The sequence below is a fragment of the Centruroides vittatus genome, unplaced genomic scaffold (assembly GCF_030686945.1).
Source record: "Centruroides vittatus isolate TY-2023 unplaced genomic scaffold, ASM3068694v2 contig_3266, whole genome shotgun sequence".
NCBI classification, from domain to species: domain Eukaryota; kingdom Metazoa; phylum Arthropoda; class Arachnida; order Scorpiones; family Buthidae; genus Centruroides; species Centruroides vittatus.
In genome coordinates this window covers 1-21417 of record NW_027122097.1, presented here as the reverse complement: position 1 = coordinate 21417, position 21417 = coordinate 1, and the positions used below count along the sequence as shown (strand labels likewise).

General features: G+C 29.9%; 1 protein-coding gene and 2 non-coding genes across 3 annotated transcripts; 1 reads left to right on the top strand and 2 right to left on the bottom strand.

The window, feature by feature from the left end:
- Positions 1-1248: 1248 nt before the first annotated feature.
- On the bottom strand, positions 1249-12747 carry LOC136973684 (protein tumorous imaginal discs, mitochondrial-like; the record flags this gene model as incomplete). Its single annotated transcript, XM_067268425.1, has 6 exons — positions 12576-12747; positions 8951-9090; positions 6958-7041; positions 6678-6890; positions 1494-1646; positions 1249-1423 (listed from the first exon to the last, which is right to left on the bottom strand). Coding segments are annotated over exons 1-6 (850 nt in total), but the record flags the coding sequence as incomplete, so codon positions are not given.
- A 3706-nt stretch (positions 12748-16453) lies between these two features.
- On the top strand, positions 16454-16618 carry LOC136973686 (U1 spliceosomal RNA). The gene has a single exon (XR_010880534.1). It is a non-coding gene; the product is annotated as a U1 spliceosomal RNA (small nuclear RNA).
- A 3654-nt stretch (positions 16619-20272) lies between these two features.
- Positions 20273-20437, bottom strand: LOC136973685 (U1 spliceosomal RNA). The gene has a single exon (XR_010880533.1). It is a non-coding gene; the product is annotated as a U1 spliceosomal RNA (small nuclear RNA).
- Between the last annotated feature and the right edge of the window lie 980 nt (positions 20438-21417).

The window sequence follows — 21417 nt, the reverse complement described above, 5'->3', positions numbered from 1 at the left end:
TGTTAGATTATCATTTATAGTTGATGAGCTATAAGCACGATAAATCTTGCCATTCATTTGGTCGCTCCAGTTTCCCTTTAACAAACCAAATTAAAAGACGTGTTCTGATCAAAAAAAGAACAAGAATGACAAACAGATTCAGCAGTATTTGCAGATTCCCTGACTTTTAATGCAATTCTCTGACTTTCCAGGTCTGTACAGACTCTGGACATACTGTTAAGTTCTTCCCACAGGGAAACAAGCAAGTAGGTTTTAGAATTATGCAAATGGGTAACTGTTTAATGGCATCTGAATTCCTTATAATCTTTACAGTCTAATAAAGCTTTTTCTTTTGAAAACTACAACTTAACTCATCAAAGAATATAGTAAAATGATAATGTTTTATAATTTTAATATGGTTTGGTAAAAAATGAAATTTCACTTTTCAGTTACAATACGTATCCCTTTTAGTTTTTATTAAATTTAAAAATAATAGTTTTTGTAAAAATTGTTATCTAAATAAAATATTAATAGCTTCTTTCCAAAGATTTTTTCCACCTTTTTTGTACATTTAAATAAAAGAATTTGGTTGCTGTGAGGTTGTTCAGTTTATAAATATCATTTCAAAATATCTTTGTATATTTAAAAAAAAATTAAACAAAATAATTTACAAAAAACATACACTTGATCTGTTAGCTTTAAGAAATATATCATATATGATAAACTGATATTACAAGCAAACTTACTAGTGCATCCTGTATGTTGATTTTTTAGTAGAAAGAACAGTTAGATTAATGTTTAAAATTGCTGCTTTTGTAGTTTAATGTGAGTAAATATGAGTTTAACGTAAGTATCCATAGACCGCTGAGACACAGTGAAAGGATAAAAACATTTCTCTAAATTTTTTTAAGCCCATAAAAAATAAATTTCAATCACATGATTTCATAATTGTGAAAAAAGTATTAAAAATAAACTAAAATTTTCATTAAATATCAGAAAACTATTGCTAAAATAAATAGTAAGGAAAAGGTTCCGAAGTAAGATAAACCAAAATTCAGTCTGTCTCTTGACAGTACTGTTTGTCTATGGACATTTACTCACGTTAAACTACAAAAACAGCAATTTTAAACACACTGATTTTTCTAATAAAAAAATCAACATTCCACATAAATATATGAAAAAAAATCTTTATCTCAACAAAAAATATCTGATTTTGACATTTTTTTCGTAGTGTTTTATCTCAAAACAAACTTTTAATTTTAATATTACTCTCTTTGTGTATAATAAAAAACTTACCTTGAGGAACAGGAATGGTAACATTTTTCTTCTGAATAGTAGAACCTTTTCCATTGCACATTTTACATGGATTCTTGATGAATACTCGAGATCCATGGCAGTTTCTACACGTACTTCTCATTACATATGGTCCCATACTAACAGATTCCTGAAATTTTATCATTTTTTAAACCTTATATATAAATATTTTAATTCTTTATACTTTTATAACAACATACCATTCCGGTTCCATTGCAGAAATGACATCTAACTGGTTTGCAACCAGGTTCACATCGAAAACCTTTGCATTTCATACATGTATCCAAAACATTCATAGATACTTCTTTAGTTACTCCTCGAGCTGCTTCTTTAAATGTTAAATTAACTATGACCTAACATAACAAAATTTTACAAATTAATAAACAAATATATAAAAATTTCAACATAAAACTTTCAATATCACTTAATACACTTATAAGCAATACATATTAAATATATATTAAGGCTGCCACACACGTTCAGGAAATCCTTTGAGGGATAACTGTGCAGGCCTGACCTTGAGGAAAACTGTACAATTTTGGCAGCCTGTACAGTCCACCGGAGTAGAAACGAAAAACCATTTGATTTTCCTGCACAGTTATGGACTGCGCAGGCCAACTGAATGTGTGTGCTGTCATGTCATTCAGTTGTGAGGCCGCTGAGTAGTGAGAACAATGTCTCATAAATGTTTAGAAGAATTATTTTTTATAGCCTTTTTAACTTTTATTACTTATAACCTGAAAAATTAATTTTTCAGGTTATAAATAATAAAAGTTAAAAAGTTAAAAGTTAAAATTATTTTCAGATCAAAAATTTCTCGAGTAAATTAAAATTATAAATAATTTTAATATTTAGAAAACTTCTCAATTCATTTCCTCAGTTTTTATATTTAGAAAACTTTTCAGTTCACTTCTTTAGTTTTCATAAAACATCTTGATACTCTATATTATTTTAGACATAAAGAACATTTAAAAAAATTTATTGTTTTAATACCTATACCTGTTTAATATCTGTCTTAATGTTGTATTAAAACATGACAACTTAAAATGATATTTTAACAATAAGATAAAGTTTAATAAATTATTTTTAATTATTAAATTATAAAATTAATTTGCGATAATAATTTTTTACAATTTGTACTAATATCGGATGTGGTTGAGAATTATTTATATTTTTCTTTTTTTTTTTTTTGTTCTAATATTGGAATAAATTAAAACACGACAATTTGAAATAATATTTTGACAATAAGACAAAGTAAAATAGGGAAATAGTTTTAATAATTATTTAAATTATATTTTTTACTTATTTATTAAATATCTATACAATATCTATACAAAATCAATACATTTTGTATTGATTATGAAAATATCTATTTTTTGTTCAATTAAGAATTGTTTGTAAGATAGAATATCGCAGCAATGCTTTTTAAAATATTTGTGGTAATAACAATCCTTTTTAATATTATCTGATCTCGGACACCCAAGAAGTTCGATGTCTAAATAACTGTAGCTCCAGTTTTTAAAAAGACTTTTTTCCCCCTATCTATCCACCTTTAAATAAAAATAATTCTTTATACGTTGAGAAATAATTTAATAAGTTTTGTAAATTACTATGTTCGATCCAGCCAGTTATATCCGATGGTTTCTTGTCTATAAAATTTAATCCATGAATATTTTTGGTAGTAAAATCGACTTGCCATTGATCTTTCGCTGGTAACTGATGCTTTTTAACAGAATCTATAGCCCAAGATTTCTCTTGAAAAATTAATTTTGTGATCTGAAATAATGCCATTAAAAAATTATTCATATGAAAAATTAATTTTGTGATCAGTGCTACCCAAACCACTACTACTAATCTTTACACAGACTTTACAAGAACAGCCAGTAAGTTGTCATCAGATGCCATGGCCAACTGACTGACTGAGAGATTTTCCTCCTCGTGTGTGGGCAACAGGAAATTCTGAATTTCCCCAAGGCCAGGCCTGCGCAGTTATTCCTCAAAGAACGTGTGGGGCGGTCTTTACAAAGGTTATACAATTCCTATACAACACATTAATATAAAAATCATATAATAAACCTGCACAAGTTGTAAAAAGTCTGAAATTAATTTACCCATTTAATCCTTTGGAGAACATGGCTAATCTCACAGATACATTCAGAATTTTTTTTAATCTTTTTGTTTTGAAACAGCAGCAATTTTGAGTAGCTAATCTCAAGGGATTGACAACATTGATTAACTAGCATTGCTTTGTCAGCTGTCTTAGCTGTGCAAAACTGCACATTTTTCTCAAAACTACCTTAATTTGTATATGGGAGATACTACAAGCTATTAGAGAATTTTGTTTTTTAGATGTTTTTGGTTTTCTGTTTGAAAATGGAAAATATCACATATCAAATTGACAATGAGAAGATGATGTTGAAATAGCAGTTGATAAAAATTTGATTATTGAATCTGTAAATGAAAGTAAAGTGAAGAAAAATGATATAGTGGAAGAAGGTGCAGAAAATTCTGATAATGAACAAGAAATTTCTGATGAAGTTATCAGGTTAACATAATATGCTAGCATATTAATGCATATATTATCAATAAGTTATGCATATTATTGTACACATTAGCATATATAGCCAATATTTTCATTTTATTATAATGCTTTAACCAAATTTAAATTGTAACCAAATTGCTGTAAAATTTAAGAGGACTAATGAGGAACATGTTATCTGAAATGCATATCCTCAGAAATCAATAAAAATCTGTATATTCGTCTTAATTGTGTCCCTGTTTGATTTGTTTTATCAAGCAATTTTATGCTTACACATAACAAAAAGTCATTTATTACATTTCTAATAAAAATATATATGAAATACATACTATTTGTTAAAACAGTCCTGAAACTTTTTGGTTTCTTACAGGATCTCATCACTGCAGCTTTCATCTTTGCTGCTAATTGGAATCTGTGCCGCTTCAACTTATCTTTTCATTTTATGAAATGGATAAAAGTCCACAGAAATAATATTAGGACAATAAAAAATTTGAGGAAGAATTGTTATACCTGTGTTGGTCAGATGTTCAGTAACCAGAAATAACTAATGAAAAGCTGAAAGTGGAGTTGTAGTGATAAAAGGTCCTTGAAGACATCAAAAAGGAATGGCTTTCAGGACTTCTTTCATAAGTAGTAAAGATTCTGGCAAAAATGTTTAGCTGCAGAAGGAGCTTACTTTGCAGACAGTTTTATGAAAAAGTTGTGGGTATTCTTTAATAAGCTCTGTGCCAAAAATCTGGTTTATTTTTGATTCTATATAAACTATTGTATTTCAGTCAAATCAAAATCTCTAAAACTAAAGTTTACATTAGAAATGATTTTCTATTTTTGCATTAAAAATAATTTTTACAGGATATTACTAATCATTTCACTGTAGGTAGCAAAATTTGTCCATAAAGTCTGAAAATTTTTTTCAGGTTTCAGGAAATTACTATTTGAGGACACTGAATTAGCAGAATGAAATACATTTTATCATCTTTATGTCATATCAGTAGTTTTTTTATAATTTTATTTTTCAAATAATATTGTTAAAATCCTTATGTTATAAAATAATACATAATATAATTCTAAAATTATTAAACTTTTTGGTTGATGTTAAACATTGACTTAAACTAAAAACATATATAGTTTTATATAATTTTTTTAAATATTATCTATATATATAAAAACGAATGTATGTCTGTCTGTGTGTGTGTGTGTGTGTTTGTCCTTCATGCATTACCACACCATTTATCCGATTGCCATAAAACTTTGGGAAGTTGTTTAATACATTCCCGCGAAGGTTTGTGGCATATGTGAAGATCACCATTTCCCCCCTTTCAAAAATATATTTATATATGGATTAAGGCTTTTATGTCCAACAGATGGCACTAACTTCTGACGACCTAAGTTTGCTTTTCTGTGAGGCATTATGCTTTTCTGTGAGAATGGACTAAAGATGATCATTTTCTATCTATCTATATAAATAAAATATAACGTTTGTTTGTTCCTACCGATTCCTTTGAAATTTTGACACAACGTTGCATTCGAATATGCACGTGTTTTTATATAATATACATGTCGAAATTCTCCTTACGGGGGGGAGATGGACGGGATTAAGGCTTACCGTGAAGAACTCGGCTTCTATTTATACTATTTTACATGTGGTTTTTTGCGTTTTTAATTGCGTTTTAATAGGTGACATCAACAGAATATACACTAAAAAGGGATTTTTTGAAATTCCCCCCATGGGGGAAGTGTTACACATTTATAATAGATACATTTTGAGCCACAACAATGCGTGGCTGGGTCAGCTAGTTTTATATAAAAAACATGATATACTTTATCTTTAATCAAAATAATGAAATCTTATAATTTAAGATTAATTTAAAACAAAAACATGACAAAAATATTGTTAGAAAAAAGTATAGAAAGCCTTGCATGGAACATTTTATAAATACTATAAATAGCAATAACATTAATTTACATTTTTAACTACAAAGTGTGACTTGCTAAAATATGTTAGTATATAATATACAAATAATTATATCATCAAAATACTCTACTAATTAAAATAGTAGATCACCAAAGATATGCATTGTTTTAAATATTAAAATTTCCACTCACAACATATATTTTAATAATCATTTCTTAGAACAAAAAAAAATCAAAGTATTTCAGAAATTCTGATGCTCTCATTGCTTCTCTTTGTCTTATGTCTTTGCATTATACGACTCACAGAATCCATACTTTGTATCAAGTTAAATCTACCAATTTAAGTCAAAATTTAAGAGGAGTTAGCAGAAATGTGCATGCCAATAGAGTAAGGACAGATCCCTAAAGAAGCCAAAAATGAAACTTTTTTTTGTTGGTTGGTAAGAACATGGATGTGATAGAATAGGCAATTTTTTCTATTTGTAAAAGTTACGTAAAATTTATAATTCAAAATAAGGTAAGAAAAGTTATTCTTTCTCCATCTTATTCTCCTTATTACAATTTCTACAAAATTAGAATCTGATTTTTTCCAATCGTTCTATAAAAATAGTGATATTGAATTATAAATAACAGAACACTGAATTTAAAGATGATAAATTCCATATAATAAATGTTAAATTTCTCATATGTGGGATTTATATATACATAAAATTGTTGTTGTAGTGCTTGATATTATATAAAAAATACATCTTTATAAAATAATATCAATTCATTAAAATATGATTCTATTTTGATATTGCGCTAAAATTAAATTCTAAAAAATCATTTAATATTCACAATACTAAAAATTAAATCTTTCAATATTATTATAAAATATAAATTGCATGAAAGTATTGAAATATATATTAAAGTGCAAAAAATAACAACAAACCTCATGATTGGAACCAAACTTAAAGGATGACGACTCATCAAATTCAAAATCAGAAAAATCTCTACTTTTAAATCCAAAATTACCAAATATTTTTCGAAAAAGTTCTTCTGGATCTACATTAGAATGAAATCCTTGAAATCCAGAACTTCCTGCAGCATTATCAAAATCTCCAATATGATCGTATTGACTTCTTTTTGAATCATCAGACAAAACCTAGAACAGTTAAAGAATATCTTAAGAAATTTATTTAAGTATTTATTTAACATCAAAAATTATATACCTCATATGCTTCAGAAACTTCTTGAAATTTTCTTGCAGCTTCTGGGTCACCTTTATTCTTATCGGGATGATATTGTTTAGCCAGCTAAATATTAAAAATTAGTAATATACAAATATATTGTTCTATTTAAAATCTACAAAAAGCTATAACATTGAATTATGGTAAGTAAATAAAATTTATGAAAAGCTGTAAAATTAAAAATTTGTCTTCTCACTACATATATAATTTCCATAATTTAAATAAGGTTGTCATGACTAAAAATTATTCTGATAATCGACATAAAGCCCCACATTTTGCCAAACATTTTCATTAGCTTTTAAATGTAACAACCTTGGAGCAAGAATATGACTTTTCATATTCGACCGAATATTAGTAACCGAATATTGAAATACTGGGTAGTAACCGAATATTCATAACGAATATTCGGTTACTACCCGGTATTTGGCCTATTCGGTCTATTTTTCGCTATTCAGCCGAATACCGAATATTTAAATCACTATTCGGCCAAATACCGAATACCTAAAAACAGGAGTAAGAAATAACAAAAACACAGTAAATTAATCATTTTGGTAACTTTTATTAATGCTGAACATTAAATTATCATTATTAAGGTTAGTAAGAAATAGCATCTAACTTTAGTATTAAATTATTTCGTAATTAAATAATATTGTAGCCTTTATCTAGCCCGATATCTTATGGCATTGATGGCATGTAGGTTAGAATGTATCGGGCATTAATGTTACTGTTTAGTTAATTATGTTATATTCGTATTTGCGTATATTTTAATATTTTTTACAATATTTTAAAATGATTTACGAAACGTTTTATCGAAACTTATCGTATTTAATGAAAGAATTATTTATCTATTTCTAGAAGATGAGTAACTAATATATAATTTATTTTATATATAAAGCAAAAAATGAGCATTTCTCATTATATGCAAAAGATAACATTTAAAATCATGTTAATTTTAAAAATATTGACAAAAACAATAGCAACAAAAATATCACAAATAGAAACCCCCCAATAATATATTTGAACTGTTCCACAACTGGGGAGAAACTAGATCATATGTCCCCACTAAAGTATATCCTTAGGGTACTATTCAGTCTACAAATACGTAGTAAAAACAAAATTTTGGTGCTTAATTAAAGAGTTAAAAAGATTGATTGCAAATAAAATAACTCATAAGTTATAACTTACATCTAAATACCAACAACTGCCGAATCATATCAGGCTGTTTACGGCTATTACATAAATTTAAACCAATTTGGCACTAGAGGTAGACGTTAGACTCCAATTCATATTAAATTTAATAATTATAATTTAATTAATTAATTTAAATAATTTAGACCTACTGGAAGAAAAAGTCGTAGTGACAGCGGGCCAATAGAGAGCAGGGTGCGCGATCCTTGCCATAATACGGTTTGCGTGCCAATTTTTGTACATGCGCTAATCAAGCCAAATAGTTTGGCCAAATATTCAGTATTTGGCCTGAGCCAAATATACTATTCATTACATCACAAACTTTTAACATATATTTGTCCATAAAATACTTAGCATATTTAGGTTATTATTTATTGATATTTATGATTGATATACTAATGTCTGAAGATAGTTTTCCTATCAACATATTAGCGAGATTGAGGCCAAAGTTTTGAACGAAAAAACGTGGCATTTGCAATGTCGAGCTCGATTCCACTGACATTGTCAAACTTCCAGGCTTACAGGAAAGTGGTGCCGAACATCCGATGTACACGTTTTTGTGCTTAAAACTTCGGCCTCAACCTCACTATTAAAAGAGAATTAAATATTTACAATACCATAAAGGCAAAATATTTCTTATTCTATATCATTACAATAGATAAATTGTATAGATTTTGTCATAATTATAAAGTTAAATATGTGTTTTTAAGATTAAAAATGATACAATAAATTTTCATATTTGAATATTAAATTTTATATAATTAAAAAGTAATTTTCAGAGAATTACCTGATAATATGCTTTTTTTATGTCTTTTTGATCAGCATTTCTTGAAACACCTAATATTTCATAATAATCTTTTCTTCTAAACACACAACTTGATGTTTGAAAATGACGAAGTTGAGAATTTAAAATATTTCGATTAAGCCCTAAAAATAATAAAAAATTTAATGATCTACATTTATAAAATTTATTTTAGTAAACAACCTGAATAAATTACAATTTCTAAAATTATAATTTATTTTATAACTTCTTCAGCATTTTAATAAATAATTTTAATTTAAAAATAAACTTTCATACATGTTTGTATAAGTATTTAATATCTGTATATGCACAAATTTTATTCTTATACTTGTGAATTATTATATGAATGTTTAGGGTTTTCTTTGATAATGATAACCTTCTTTGGAATTTCTGGAAGAAAATCTGCTTTCAAATCACAACTCTTATCATGTAGATGTGTTTGCCAGTTACACTACCTGGATCTTCATTTCTAGAACTATTAATTCAGATATAACCATATAGGTCATGCAAATTCTAAATTAAAATTAATTATAATTATTGAAATTATCATTAGATGGTGGCCTAACAGCCTCTAGACAAATTACTTCATATCTAATTATCAACTTAGCCTTATAATAGTCCAATAACTTGGCAGATCATCTGATTTTACCATAATTAAAGTAATCAGGTTAGTGGAGTTATTTATATACCTTTCTTTGATTGTAACAATACATGAATTATTTTATACAAAATACTATACACAGTGATAAGAATCAACCATGTAATAATCATACCATATGATTCCTTGTCAAAAACAAACCCAAAATAGTGTTATCCATTTTTTGATTAGTATAGATGGCATTCCAGAGATATTTGCACCAAATGGTTTGTGAGGTCATTTTTAGTCATTCAGAATTTTAGCTCTAAAAACACTAAACAAAATATATGTCCCACCATCTGTAGTGTGTTGTGGTGCAACAGTACAGCGTACAATCAGGCATATCAGTCAAAGATTATTAGAGTTTTACATTGTGATATTTTAAGTATTTTTCATGTAAAAATATAGTGGAAATCATATAAATTCATGGTGCTTTTACTATTGTGTATACCCCAAATTAAAAAATCTTGGAATGTTGGCTGACTGTGAGAGAAGAGTTTTGAAAAAAAATGTAGCAAGTAAGTCAAATGTTTCTAGTGACAAGGAGAGTGAAAAGGCAGATACATATGAAGGTACAAATCCAGGCACTAGAGCTGTTTAGAATATTGAAAGAAAAGAAGTTTAACCCTTCACATTAATGACCAGTTTGAATTAAGTAATAATATTTGCTTTCCATTATTAAACTGTTTTTTTGTTAGTTTCATTTTAAATACAGTGGAACCTCTCTTAATGAACATAATTTGTTCAAGAATCTTACTCGTAATGTGAAACACACGTTAAGTGAAACAATTTTTCCCATATAAATTAATGTAAAATACAATAATGCATTCCATGCCGAAAAAATACTCAAATATTTTATGTATAACGTTTATTCAAAAAAAATTATACAATATACATTGTTAAGGAGCGTGAATCATCTTCATCTTTTCTTCTAGCATGGAATGAACCAACCTGAAAGCAAATTTGATTTGCAGAAAACAACAAAAAAAATCACAGCTAATATGTCTGATAAACATGCCAAACGATATGACAAATTCTGTCAATTTGTCATATGGGCTACATAAAGGCTATAATTAAATATTAGAAATTAATTAATTTGACTAGAGGTAGGCAGTTTTGCTTTCATCTCATGTAATGGGCAATGGTTGTTGATGTTTATACGTAATGTGTGAGAACACAAATTTAGAAACATGTGTGATCACAAGCAACACTAAGATGCTAGTGGAACGAGTGCTAAACACAGACTGATGGAGCATGCGCACGATCCGGGACTTCCCCTCTTCTAGTCGTTCGTTATGTGAAACATCGCCCGTTAAGCGAGTCATTTTTTTACTATTTGTTTTGCTTGTTACATAAAATACTCCTTATGCGAGGTACTTGTTATGCAAAGTTCCATTGTAAATTGTTTTTGCTGTTTCTATTTGCTGTTTTATCTATAATCATTAAAAATTGTCAGGGTTCCAATATTTTTTACTAAGGTGAAAAGGGGTTCTGCAATAAAAATAAGTTCGAACTGCTGCTCTAGTGCAAACATATTCATGAGTGGGTGGCATAGTACTTACATTTAGGCCTATGAGTGCATGTCCTATAGCTGTTCTGGGTTAAAATTGCATTATTTTTCAAAAAATTTTTAATATTTTATTTTCATTTCTTTTAATTTTTAAGGAAAGACAGCTTACATTTCTCCATTACCAAATCCTTCGTTTTCACAATTTTTAATAATTTACTTTGTGTATTTTTATTCTCTATTGTAATTGCTCTCTCATTCAACTTATAGTGTACTTTTATTATATTTTTGCAAAGTTCCCAATAACATGAACAAACACTAACCACAAACTAAAAGGAATTGAAACATTCTATTCAGCTGAAAGTTGGAGATATCACAGCCATGTTAAACTTACATTGACTTTTAAGTGAAAATCAGATATAGGCCTACTCCTTGCCATTTTCTATTTTAATCATGAGTTAATCATGAGTTAAGACATTAATATGTAGGTTCAAATCCCTTATGAGATAAATTTTTATGCTACTTTTAATTATTGAATTTTAAATTTATTATTCTTTAGAAAATATCAGGGAATTCAAAAATTATTTTTCAACAATTTAAAGTTTTTGGCAAAAAAATATACATGTAATAAATACTTATAATTACTGTTTCACAAGAATATGACAACATTTTAGATGGTATTTATCATAAAAACAGTTAAAACATAATGGTTCAGTAAACCATGCACAAATAATCATCGCTACTTCATTTGCACAATCTTTACATTTTGCTTTAATAGCAAAGGGTGGAAAACAAACTTCGTTGATGTTTTTAAAATATTTCTTTCACATGTTATTTGAGATGCAAACAATGTATATTTTAACATGTCACAAAAAACTGGTTGTGAATTAGTGTGTGTATTTTAATAGCATGGTCACAATTGGCTATTTCTCTATCAGTTTTCAGGAGATAGCTACAGTGCATTAGTGCTCATTGATGCCATAGGAATATCTGTATCTCACAAACCAAATACAGTATAAGCAAAAAAATCTTCTGTAAAAGTTTGTTTGGCATGCTTAAAATGATGCAAGTATTCCCTGTATCATACACTGAAAGTTTGGTGTGTTGACTTACACAGTGGAGTATGATAGAGGAAGAGCAGTTGAACATCTTAATGGGCTTTGCTACTTAGTTAAGAATGGCTGCCAGATGTCATTGATGACTGCCTGTGTTTAGATTCATTCTGTGTGTTTCTTTAGTTTTAATAATTTCAATGTGTTCATAAAAGTTTCTTTTAATAATATTTTTTCTCTTTTAAGAATTTTAAGTTAAGCTAAGTTAAGGCGTTAAGCCCGAAATGCATATCCGTTCACACCAATAAACTAACCTTTTTCCACTGAAAGTGTTTCCTATGTGATATGGTCTCAACTTTGTGCTAAGAAAATACATTCAAATTTAATTTATACATTTATAAGATTATAGCTTACCGGATTTAATAACGATTCCTCTCGCATTTTCGAAACGAGAAAGGCATTTTAAACAGATGGAAAGTAATTTTGCGTTTTTATACATTATAAGATTAAATATTTTAAAATAAAGTTAAAACTAGATTCACAGGAGAACCAAACCTCGTGCCTCGTCCTTACAACATATGAAAAGAAACCCTCTAGCGGTGATTATATCGACTAAAAATTCGAAATAAAAATTATCAAATGTGTTCTAAATATAAATATTTTATTATTTTGAATTAATACATTTTATAACATTTTTATTTAAAATACGTTCTATAATACTAAGTCGAAAACATAGATTAAACTAATTTTTTTTCATTTTTTTACTCTTCTGTAAACACTTTTAATCATTTTTTAAAAATTTAATTATTAATACATAATTATGGAAAAAGACCTCTTGGTATCTTCAGGGATGAAAGAGTCAAAAGTGAAAAATACTGATTTGTTACTCTTTATCATTTTTCGATTCTGGTACAACAGACCTTCAAGGTCCGATTGTGTGATAGTCGGATTCGAGGAGGGACTTCGTCGGATTAGTCTGCCGCTCTGAAGGACCTGGGTTCGAATTCCAGTCAGAAATTTTAGGATTTTTTCAGGTGTGATCTGTCCCGGATATGTTGAGCTCTCTCCTTTCACCAACTGGCTGTTTTAGTGGACTTGAGCGGACTCATAAAACACTAGAAAAAAAGAACTTATTATCTTAAAGAAAAACTTTAAAATCACAAATTGTGTCTTCTATACTATAATTGAGATCATAATACAGTCATTATATAATCATAATCGCGATTTTTAAGCATTATTTTTATAATAAGGTATTATTAGTCACGTAGATAAGAGATGTCGGTTCGGCATTGTAATGAAACGGTCGGCAGTTAAGCGGAATCGGCTGCCGACCATTGACGAAAACTTGGATATCCAGTAAATTTATAATCACTGGTAAAATAATGTTAAGGCAACATTCGGCCTGGTAAAGCGGTTTTAAAATAGCTGATAAACAGCCAGTAGTATAATCCGTTTCAAATGAAATAAACTGTGTCATTGGCTTGGTTATCCCTAGGACTTTGATCCAGCAGTACTGAAGCTGTTTTCCCAGGCAATGTGTATTGTCGCGAGAGGAAAAGTAATTTTAATTATAAATTCGATCTGGGGAATTCGCTAATACATAGGTTATTTAATATTTTCATAATAATAAATTTTAAAATACACACTATACCTCGGGGTTTGACTCTTTCCGCCCTATGGACAATAAGATGGCTTTTCTCATCAAGCCTTCTAGGTTCGGCCAGGCTTACAATGGAACGACCGAGTGGTGAGGGACGAGACCCGAATATCTAGGACAGACTATCCCCTGAAAAATTCCTGGGGTGTTTTGACCCGACCATATTCATTCCCGGGTTCTCCAGATCGATAGGCTGACACCGCTCGGCCATCCACTGTCATGTGTTGTAGTAAAGATGCTGACTATCAGTCCGCGTCAAAGTAATTATGTAATTTTGAAGCGTACTGATGTAAAAAAAAAAAAAATTAAATGTATCGTTAAACAAACTACAGTATATATTTAATTTCACACGTAGAAGTTAATTTACATTAAAGTATACATTTATTTCTGAAATATCAAAGAAGAATAAAGGTCAAGAAAAACTGTTGTTTAGATTTTAATATAAATTATACTATAATGTACTTGTTTTGTAAATAAATAGACATTTATTTCTATTTTGTAGCATACAATAAAAAAAAAACAAGAGAAATATGAAATATAGTGTAATAATGTTAAAAATGCTGGATTGTTTAAATAATGACAAAATTTCGTCAATATTCTATAATAAACTTTTTCACCAATTGTTTTTAAATTGGCAACAATGCTCTAACCATAAAACATGCTTCTGCGTGTGACGTTAATGCGCTTTTTTCTTCGATATCATAATGTACCGTATTTTACGGACTATAAGACGCACTTTTTTCTTCGAAAAATTGCCTCCAAAATTCAGGTGCGTCTTATACTCCGTAGCGTCTTATAGGTATTTTTTTTAAATAAAAATTGCTTAAAAATTAAGGTGCGTCTTATAGTCTGTAGCGTCTTATAGTCCGTAAAATACGGTATTCAGTAATTTGCGCGAATGAATGAGATGTTTGATCGAGTTTTAATTAGCGTTAAAATTATTGTAATAATTAGCTGAAAGAATTTTTTTTTATTTAATTCGACGAAGTTATGCTTCATAAAGTTCATACCGGTAAGAAAATTGAAACTGAAACAATAGCACGTATATTGAGCAAACTTTTAACTGTTGATAATTAACATAATTTATAAATTTATGGACTTATTAATTCCGATATCTAAACTTTATACAGTCGAATTTACTTATTGTAATTATAGATACAGTAGAGCGTCGATAAGTGGAACCAATTGGGGACTGGGGTCCTTCCAGTTAATGATTTGTTCCAGTTTCCGACTTTGTACGAAAAAATACATTAACCTGTCCGATGTTCAAATTTTTCTCCGTTGCGTATCGCTTCGCGTTGAATTTTCGTCGATTTTAAGCCTAACGAAAATTTTTATAATAATCATCGAGGCTATCGTATCGTTAAAAATTATTTCTGCATTTTGTACAAACAAAATAAATATATTAAAGAATATAAAAAACATGAAAATTATACTTTAGAAGTAAATTTAGTATCAAAAACATTCGATTCAGCACGACACAGTCCGACTGAAAATCGTTCCACTTTCCGGCCATTCCACTTACCGACGTTCCACTTATCGACGCTCTACTGTACTATAAACAATCATTTAATATTATCAGAATTAGCATTGCCCAAAACATAAGTGGTTAAACAAATCTAAAGAAATTTTTTAAATAAAAATTGTCTAATTGTGCCTGTATTATCCGTTCATTCAAGGATGACTCGTCTATTTTCTGTATCAGCGATCTTCATGTCTTCCGATATCTCACTGCGTTATTTAATTCAATATTCATTCCGGTGTCGTTCTTTCATGGTGTCGATTCAGCGAGTTCTTGGTCCACGTCTTTTCCTGTTTCCACTAGTCATTTCGAGCATAATGTCCTAAAGTGACTCTCTTTGCATGATGTGTCCGAAGTAAAATAATTGTCTTATTAATTAGATGTAATTGAGGATATATTTATATAACGGGTTATTATTTCTACTGTTATATTTAATTAATAGTACTTTCATTCTTCGAAATGGATGATGAACTTTCGCAATTTATAATGTTTGTATCGTAATCTACATTCAGAATCTCTTCATAGATTAATCATTTAATAAATACAGTATATTTACTCTGCGTTTTTCTATTTAATTAATTTTGTTCCTTATTAAAATAAAATAAATATAATTTATAACTGATTTATATAGTATATAAATTATAATCGTATAAGTTAATGTTAATTCGTAAATTATTTTTTATTTTAATTATCATCATCATTAATAACATGTGACAATTATATATACGTTTTCCTATATATGTGGAAAAATAATAATTAATTATAAAATAAATTTTATTGAAATACTGTATAACAATAATAAAATCTGCTTTCATACTAACTCTGTCATACACCGGTAACCTAAATAGTAAATGATTTATATTGTTATTTACCGGTAGATGGCGCTAAGGGGCATTAGCCGAGCATACATTTCAATATAACATTATTTTACTTAAGAGAGGGTTAGTAGTAAGTTGCTTAAGAAATTCAACGGAAAATAGGTTGGAAAATATAAAATGTTTAATTACTGAACAATCGATTGATCAGTGAAAGAAATAAAGACACTTTAATTTACTAACACCAGTGATAAGGTTGAGTTTCGTGAATAAGGGAGGGACGAGAAGGTGATGAAGCATACTTACCTGGCGCCGGGGTCAGCCGTGATCCCGACGGCGGCTCCCCCAGGGTGAGGCTTGACCATTGCACTTCGGTCTAGCTGACCCCTGCCACTACCCCAAACTGGGGCAGATGGGGCGTGTAATTTGTGGTAGCGGGGGACTGCGTTCGCGCTAACCCCCACCTAAATCAAAGAAGATTAGATTTAATGTATTTACTTGAGTGTTTGACGTAACGTTTCGTTTTTTGGGAGGTGTGTCTGTTTGGTGAGTTGTCTTTGCATCTTACCGGTAAAATTGTATGCAGTACTTGCCAGTTGTTCAGACAAGTCACCAGTTAAATTAATGACAAATAGTTTAAATAATGTAAAATGATTAATACTCGCCATGAATTATACATTTGTCAAAACGGAAATATATGTTTTCATGTGATTAATTGCTTTCCCGATAAGATGATTTATAAAAATGGAAGAATACGTATTAGGCTACGTCCTACGTGGCAGCGACCGCGGGCGGAAAGAATCTTTGTACGCGCTTCCAACTCGCGAACGACTTCTGTCCAGAGTGGACGTGTGTTGTTTACAAGATGGCGGCGAGAAGACTTCGTCGAATGCTACTATAGAAAACATGGCACACATTTAAAACGGTAAATTTCAAAGATAAATGTTACACAACAAATATAAAGAATCTTTATAGAATAATAAGTTTAAAAAAGTTTTATTTTTAAAACGTTACATTTATACAAAATCAGAAATTATTAAATTACGTAAAGGATTATTAATACACAATTTATTTGTCATTCTGTTTTTATTTATCTACAAAATCAGCCATTTTCTTCTTTGGAAGTGCGAGCAGTGGAAGCGGCAATCAAACTTACTTGGTAGCTGCTTCCTGCACGCGCGCGTAGAAGCGTCATCTGGTGGTCGCTACATGCTAAACGCGTTTACTCCGGACGCGCACATTTGCTTGAACCAGTTTGATATTGAGCATAAAACCAGTTATTTTTTTAAATTGGATCCTGGCTTTAATTAAAAAAAAAAGCATTGTGGAAAAATAGATGTTCAGTAATATTTGACAATAAAAAAAGTTAGTGCGCTTTATTTGGTAACGATAATAAAACAAGAAGCGGGTTATAAAATTCTAAGCGACTTTAAGAAAATGACGTCGAATGAATTAAGTAAATATTATAGAGGGGCTGATAGGATAATACGAGTAAGCAATGATGAAGTATTGTTTAATGAAGAGTGGTGAGGATTTAGAGATCTAGTCATATGTTTTAGTTTTGTTGGGTTATACTTACTTTTTTTGGATGTTTATATTTATTTTTTGTATGTTATATTTACATTTAAATTTTATGTTGTATTGATATACTGTAATTATTTATCTGTTGTATGTTTAGTTTATTATATTTTTCGGGTTTTGTATGTATTTTTGCGGAGTGGGGGATATATATCGTTTATAAAAACCACAAATTTATGTTCTGATGTTGAATTGATTTATATATTGTAGTTATTTATTTGATGTACTGTATGTTCCGTTTACTATATTTCTCGAAGTTTTGCGTGTATTTTTGTAACATCTTTCGTCCCTTCTCGTTACGTGCTGTCACAAACTGTCGTATGTGTCTTGCCACCACCCACGTTTCTCCCCTTGCTCTACTCCCTCGTTCTCCCCCGTTGATTTATTTTCTTAACGGTTTGGGAAGGTGGTTGTCCAAATCTGCATGTAAGGAACGTATCAATTCCATTTTAGTTGTGACCTGAGGATGGCCTGTTAATCGGGCTGAAAACGTTTGTGTTCAAATAGATATTCTTCTCAGCGACAAATTAAGGTGTTGTATTTATTTATAAAAGTATACTTTAATTGTACAAATTTCTTACAATAGCAGAAAAAATGTAATGTTTCTTTATTAGAAATAAAATGATTATAAATTTTATTTTTGTTGTTTCTAATTGTTATTACGGTAGTTAGATAAATGCAGTATTCGATTATTAATGGTAGTACTATGCTAAACCGTGCTCAGAATAGCAGAATTATTACTAACTTTGTAAGGGGCCGTCCATAAATGACATCCACACTGGAAGGTAGGGAGGGAGTTAACAGTAATGTTAAGCTTGCAAACCTGCATTAAATATCCTCATTCCCATTGGTTAAACTATGATCACATGACATTAAAACGAATCATTTCTACGGATACAAAAAAGCACGGAATCTCTCATTTATACCGTATAAACATCGCTAATTTTTGATTATTTAAAAGGGGAGAGCGCGAACGCAGTCTCCAGCTACCACAAATTACACGCCCCATCTGCCTTAGTTTGGGTAGTGGCAGGGGTCAGCTAGACCGAAGGGCCATTCAGAGCCTCATTCTGGGGGAGCCGTCATCTGTTGATTTTAAAATTTGTTAGTACATGAAACTTTACAAAATAAATATAAACAGTAATTGTTACAAAAATACACGCAAAACTTCGAGAAATATAGTAAACGGAACATACAGTACATCAAATAAATAACTACAATATATAAATCAATTCAACATCAGAACATAAATTTGTGGTTTTTATAAACGATATATATCCCCCACTCCGCAAAAATACATACAAAACCCGAAAAATATAATAAACTAAACATACAACAGATAAATAATTACAGTATATCAATACAACATAAAATTTAAATGTAAATATAACATACAAAAAATAAATATAAACATCCAAAAAAAGTAAGTATAACCCAACAAAACTAAAACATATGACTAGATCTCTAAATCCTCACCACTCTTCATTAAACAATACTTCATCATTGCTTACTCGTATTATCCTATCAGCCCCTCTATAATATTTACTTAATTCATTCGACGTCATTTTCTTAAAGTCGCTTAGAATTTTATAACCCGCTTCTTGTTTTATTATCGTTACCAAATAAAGCGCACTAACTTTTTTTATTGTCAAATATTACTGAACATCTATTTTTCCACAATGCTTTTTTTTTTAATTAAAGCCAGGATCCAATTTAAAAAAATAACTGGTTTTATGCTCAATATCAAACTGGTTCAAGCAAATGTGCGCGTCCGGAGTAAACGCGTTTAGCATGTAGCGACCACCAGATGACGCTTCTACGCGCGCGTGCAGGAAGCAGCTACCAAGTAAGTTTGATTGCCGCTTCCACTGCTCGCACTTCCAAAGAAGAAAATGGCTGATTTTGTAGATAAATAAAAACAGAATGACAAATAAATTGTGTATTAATAATCCTTTACGTAATTTAATAATTTCTGATTTTGTATAAATGTAACGTTTTAAAAATAAAACTTTTTTAAACTTATTATTCTATAAAGATTCTTTATATTTGTTGTGTAACATTTATCTTTGAAATTTACCGTTTTAAATGTGTGCCATGTTTTCTATAGTAGCATTCGACGAAGTCTTCTCGCCGCCATCTTGTAAACAACACACGTCCACTCTGGACAGAAGTCGTTCGCGAGTTGGAAGCGCGTACAAAGATTCTTTCCGCCCGCGGTCGCTGCCACGTAGGACGTAGCCTAATACGTATTCTTCCATTTTTATAAATCATCTTATCGGGAAAGCAATTAATCACATGAAAACATATATTTCCGTTTTGACAAATGTATAATTCATGGCGAGTATTAATCATTTTACATTATTTAAACTATTTGTCATTAATTTAACTGGTGACTTGTCTGAACAACTGGCAAGTACTGCATACAATTTTACCGGTAAGATGCAAAGACAACTCACCAAACAGACACACCTCCCAAAAAACGAAACGTTACGTCAAACACTCAAGTAAATACATTAAATCTAATCTTCTTTGATTTAGGTGGGGGTTAGCGCGAACGCAGTCCCCCGCTACCACAAATTACACGCCCCATCTGCCCCAGTTTGGGGTAGTGGCAGGGGTCAGCTAGACCGAAGTGCAATGGTCAAGCCTCACCCTGGGGGAGCCGCCGTCGGGATCACGGCTGACCCCGGCGCCAGGTAAGTATGCTTCATCACCTTCTCGTCCCTCCCTTATTCACGAAACTCAACCTTATCACTGGTGTTAGTAAATTAAAGTGTCTTTATTTCTTTCACTGATCAATCGATTGTTCAGTAATTAAACATTTTATATTTTCCAACCTATTTTCCGTTGAATTTCTTAAGCAACTTACTACTAACCCTCTCTTAAGTAAAATAATGTTATATTGAAATGTATGCTCGGCCAATGCCCCTTAGCGCCATCTACCGGTAAATAACAATATAAATCATTTACTATTTAGGTTACCGGTGTATGACAGAGTTAGTATGAAAGCAGATTTTATTATTGTTATACAGTATTTCAATAAAATTTATTTTATAATTAATTATTATTTTTCCACATATATAGGAAAACGTATATATAATTGTCACATGTTATTAATGATGATGATAATTAAAATAAAAAATAATTTACGAATTAACATTAACTTATACGATTATAATTTATATACTATATAAATCAGTTATAAATTATATTTATTTTATTTTAATAAGGAACAGAATTAATTAAATAGAAAAACGCAGAGTAAATATACTGTATTTATTAAACGATTAATCTATGAAGAGATTCTGAATGTAGATTACGATACAAACATTATAAATTGCGAAAGTTCATCATCCATTTCGAAGAATGAGAGTACTATTAATTAAATATAACAGTAGAAATAATAACCCGTTATATAAATATATCCTCAATTACATCTAATTAATAAGACAATTATTTTACTTCGGACACATCATGCAAAGAGAGTCACTTTAGGACATTATGCTCGAAATGACTAGTGGAAACAGGAAAAGACGTGGACCAAGAACTCGCTGAATCGACACCATGAAAGAACGACACCGGAATGAATATTGAATTAAATAACGCAGTGAGATATCGGAAGACATGAAGATCGCTGATACAGAAAATAGACGAGTCATCCTTGAATGAACGGATAATACAGGC